This window comes from Puma concolor, chromosome A1 (genome assembly GCF_028749965.1).
Source record: "Puma concolor isolate L17-30 chromosome A1, mPumCon1.1.hap2, whole genome shotgun sequence".
In the NCBI taxonomy this organism is placed as follows: domain Eukaryota; kingdom Metazoa; phylum Chordata; class Mammalia; order Carnivora; family Felidae; genus Puma; species Puma concolor.
Window position 1 is genome coordinate 235886048 of NC_141667.1, and position 4232 is coordinate 235890279.

The 4232-nt window shown below is 52.5% G+C and overlaps 1 protein-coding gene across 1 annotated transcript; it reads left to right on the top strand.

Moving 5' to 3' along the window:
- The first annotated feature begins 207 nt into the window (after nucleotides 1-207).
- GPR12 (G protein-coupled receptor 12) lies at nucleotides 208-3439 on the top strand. The gene is made up of 2 exons (XM_086714782.1): nucleotides 208-331; nucleotides 1110-3439. Exon 2 carries the CDS (start codon nucleotides 1125-1127, stop codon nucleotides 2127-2129), a length of 1005 nt encoding a protein of 334 aa, XP_086570908.1. The 5' UTR covers nucleotides 208-331; nucleotides 1110-1124; the 3' UTR covers nucleotides 2130-3439.
- The last annotated feature ends 793 nt before the right edge of the window (nucleotides 3440-4232 follow it).

The following is a 4232-nucleotide window of genomic DNA, read 5'->3' on the forward strand; positions in this document are numbered from 1 at the left end:
CCGGGCTCCCGGGGCTCCCGCGGGCGGGCGGCGGGGCGCGCACCGGCGGGCGCGGGCGCAGGGGCGGGGGCGCGCGCGCGGGGAGCGTGTGGGCCGGGCGGGCGCGCGGCGGGGAGAGCCGGGCACGCGAGCCGAGCCCGCCGCTCACCTGCCGCCCGCAGCTCACCTGGCGCGGAGCGCGCGCCCCGCGCGCCCCCCCACCCCACACCCGCCCACTCCCGGGCGCGGCCACCGCCCCTCGCCGCCGCGGGCCCCGCCGCGGGCATGCGACAGGAGTAGCACGCGCGCTTCGGAAGCACCGGAGGAGCCCCTTCGGCCTGGTCGCGCCAAGGTGACCCCCTCGATGACCCCCCGCCCCCGTGGGCCGCCTGTCCCGGCGCCCTGCCCGTCCCCGCGCGTCCTCCGCCCGTGCCCGCCGCCGGGGGAGGGGGGGAGCGGCGGCAGGTGCATGGGCGTGTGTCTGTCTGTCTGTGTCCACACTCCCATTGCACACACCTGCCTTTTGTGACCCTGGCCCGACTGCCCCGTGCGCACGGGGGGCGGCTGGGACCCCTCTTTGTTCTGGCTTGGGGAGGGGGGGTGAGTGTGTGCACGCGCGCGAGGGTTTTTTTTTTTTTTTGGTTTTGGTTTGATTTTTTTGGAGCGGGGAGGGGGAGTTCGATGGAAATAGGCGATTGAAATGTTCCATCGAGGATGGCGGCCCCCGCGGCTCGCGACCTGTGGCTGCGGCGCGGCCGCCCCGGCAGCAGCCCAGACGTGGCACGGGGGTTCGGTTCCAGCATGCAGGATGTGGTTTTCGGCTGTGCGTTGCCCGCACTTTAGCAACCGGTCCGCCGCGGCTCCGTGGGTGCCTGCCTCGCTCGCGCTCGTGTTTCCAAGTCCGATCTTGTGTCGTCCCCAGCGCCCAGCGGCATCTGTGGTCGCGGGTCCTCAGCCGGCGAGACTTTGCCCTTTGTTTTGTTCCGTGACCCTTTCGAGTTGGTGAAGCGTGTGGCATTTGATGGCGGTGTCTGAGCAGGGGCTGGCTTTCTGTCTGTGTGTGTTTTGCATGATCTTGGATTGTCGCCCTGCTGTGTCTCCACATTAAAAAGCCTGTCTTTTCGTTGAAGAGGACGGGGGTTAAAATGAATGAAGACCTGAAGGTCAATTTAAGCGGGCTGCCTCGGGATTATTTAGATGCTGGCGCTGCGGAGAACGTCTCAGCTGCCGTCTCCTCCCAGTTTCCTGTTGTTGAGCCGGAGCCAGAGCTGGTTGTCAACCCTTGGGACATTGTCTTGTGTACCTCAGGAACCCTCATCTCCTGTGAAAATGCCATTGTGGTCCTTATCATCTTCCATAACCCCAGCCTGCGAGCACCCATGTTCCTGCTCATAGGCAGCCTGGCTCTGGCAGACTTACTGGCCGGCGTGGGACTCATCGTCAATTTTGTTTTTGCCTACCTGCTTCAGTCAGAAGCCACCAAGCTGGTCACAGTCGGGCTCATTGTCGCCTCTTTCTCTGCCTCTGTCTGCAGCTTGCTGGCTATCACTGTTGACCGCTACCTTTCCCTGTATTACGCGCTGACGTACCACTCGGAGAGGACGGTCACGTTCACCTATGTCATGCTCGTCATGCTCTGGGGGACCTCCATCTGCCTGGGACTGCTGCCCGTCCTGGGCTGGAACTGCCTCAGAGACGAGTCCACCTGCAGCGTGGTCAGACCTCTCACCAAGAACAACGCGGCCATCCTCTCCGTCTCCTTCCTCTTCGCGTTTGCGCTCATGCTTCAGCTCTACATCCAGATCTGCAAGATCGTGATGCGGCACGCCCATCAGATCGCCCTGCAGCATCACTTCCTGGCCACCTCCCACTACGTGACCACCCGGAAAGGCGTCTCCACCCTGGCCATCATTCTGGGGACCTTCGCTGCTTGCTGGATGCCTTTCACGCTCTACTCCTTGATAGCTGATTACACCTACCCCTCCATGTACACCTATGCCACCCTCCTGCCGGCCACCTACAACTCCATCATCAACCCTGTCATATATGCTTTCAGAAACCAAGAGATCCAGAAAGCCCTTTGTCTCATTTGCTGCGGCTGCATCCCGTCCAGTCTCTCCCAGAGAGCGCGGTCCCCCAGCGACGTGTAGCAGCCTCCCCCTTAGGGGACACACGGCGCACTAAATTCTGCATTTACCAAGCACTTTCACTGCCCGGCCCAGTGGTTGAGATGCTGTCCTTAACTCCTTTCGACCGGATTTTTCTCTCCAGCCGCAGGAGCACCCAGCATTTCTGAAGCATTCATTTAGATGAGTTAAGTGATCGAAGTGGAAATAATGTTGCCAGTGTCTTCGCCCTTTAAAAAATAAATAAATAAAATAAATGATTATTTTGTTTTGTTGAGAGGCAGGGATTTTTGTTTTCTGTTGTATTTGGAGGATTGGTAGCGGGTGGGAAAGAAAGTGTATGCTGTGGCCATGATGTTATCAAAAGTAAACTGGTCCTGGAGTGTTTACTTGGACTCGACAATAAAATTGAATTATTGCGATCAATGGAGGAGCAGTGACTTTTTCCAGATTTTTTTTTTTTTTTAACGTCAAGGTAGATTTTCAACGCTGCATGTATCTAACTGAAGATGATCTCTTTCGAGCCAACACAAATAGTTCACATGATTCTGTTTGGAAGAGACCTGGTTTTATTAACGTGAACTCAGTGATAAGTGACCAACACGGAAACCGTGTACCCATTCTTGTTCATTCTTTCTTTACTTGGAGCAATTACTGTTCACAAGAATTACTTTGGTATTTCTGTGAATGTTGTGACTTTCTGCAAGGTTGCCTGTGTTAGCTAGACCACTAGTTTCAAATGTTGCCGTGTAAATCCAGAATCAAATGAGTCTGCTTTCAATATAGGTTTTCCATGTGTCTCTAAAACGAATTCTGAAAATTGTCTTGATTTGCATATGAAGTGGGATTGATTAGACCGGCCATTGTAGTTTCTTAAACCACAGTCTGATTGTTTTCAGGGAACAAAAGAAAAAATTTAGTAACATCTATTAAAAGTAGGTTACGTTTATTGGAGAATATTCTGAAAAATAAAGCAATGGGAAGCTGTCGCGAAATATGAAAACATCACGTTTCCTATCTCTCTATATCTAAGAATGTATTAATAGTTAGTCCTGATTGAGACGAATAGAATTAAATCTTGTAGATCAAATATTTCCGGTTCATACTGTCTGTGGTACAAAGTGCATTTGAAACAGGTGGTCTCCTATTTTAACGATTAAGTTGGCGAGTGCGTATAAACCACGCGTATCTGATGGTGATATCTGTAAGGTACCCTCTGTAAGTTCACTAGCGGAGTGACCATGTGGCTGTTCGTGAGAAGCTAACTTTGAATTCCTTTTCCTTCTTTTCACCAAAAAAACAACTTAAACGCAATAAAAACTGCATTGCCTGTTCCCAGAGAGCAAAGATTTTTGTCAAGAAATAACACAGAAGACTCGGTTGTAAGCACATTGCAAAATCGTTGTCTGAGCGCCATTTCCTTTAGTCAGACAGATGTTTTAGACACACATACCTTCCCTCCATTTGCCGTGGATTCGTAGTGGTGCCTGTACAATCGACGAAAGGTTTCGGGACGGGATGTCAACTAAGCCCATTCGGATGGCGGCAAGACCAGTATTTCAGGGTCCGAGGGGGAATCACTGGTAATAAATTCACCTCATTGCTTTGTCCCAAACGTTATGCCCGTGGTGGTCTCGGGGCCGTTCTGTCAGCCTGCATACTGATGTCCCTCTCGCCTTCGTATGTAGCACAAGAGTGAATCAATCCCATACTCGAATCTGGGTCTCCTCCCCTAGGTTACTTGCGGAAGCGGGAGAGTGAAATATTTCAGAAGCGGGATTTTTAATCCCTGTCACCATATGACCAATCTAATCAACCTGATGCCTTTAAAAAATTCCTTTTGAGCGTTTGATGGAGTTGGTGGATGGGACGTGATGGGTCTGTTCGTTTTTTAATGACGGAAAACTAGACAGCGTCCCCTTGTGAGAAATGACTAAGGTGAGTTGGTTTTGACATGTGCGGGCAAAGACTCATAATGAGGTTTAAAGCAATAAATGCTGCCTTTGTAGAAATGGTGGTCCACTTGGATATCTCTAATAGTAGGAATTTTAGCGATAATGACCGTGCTGTTTCTCTCTGCACGTTCTGTGCCAGGCTCCCTGCCGGATGCTGTACCTGCTTTGTTGC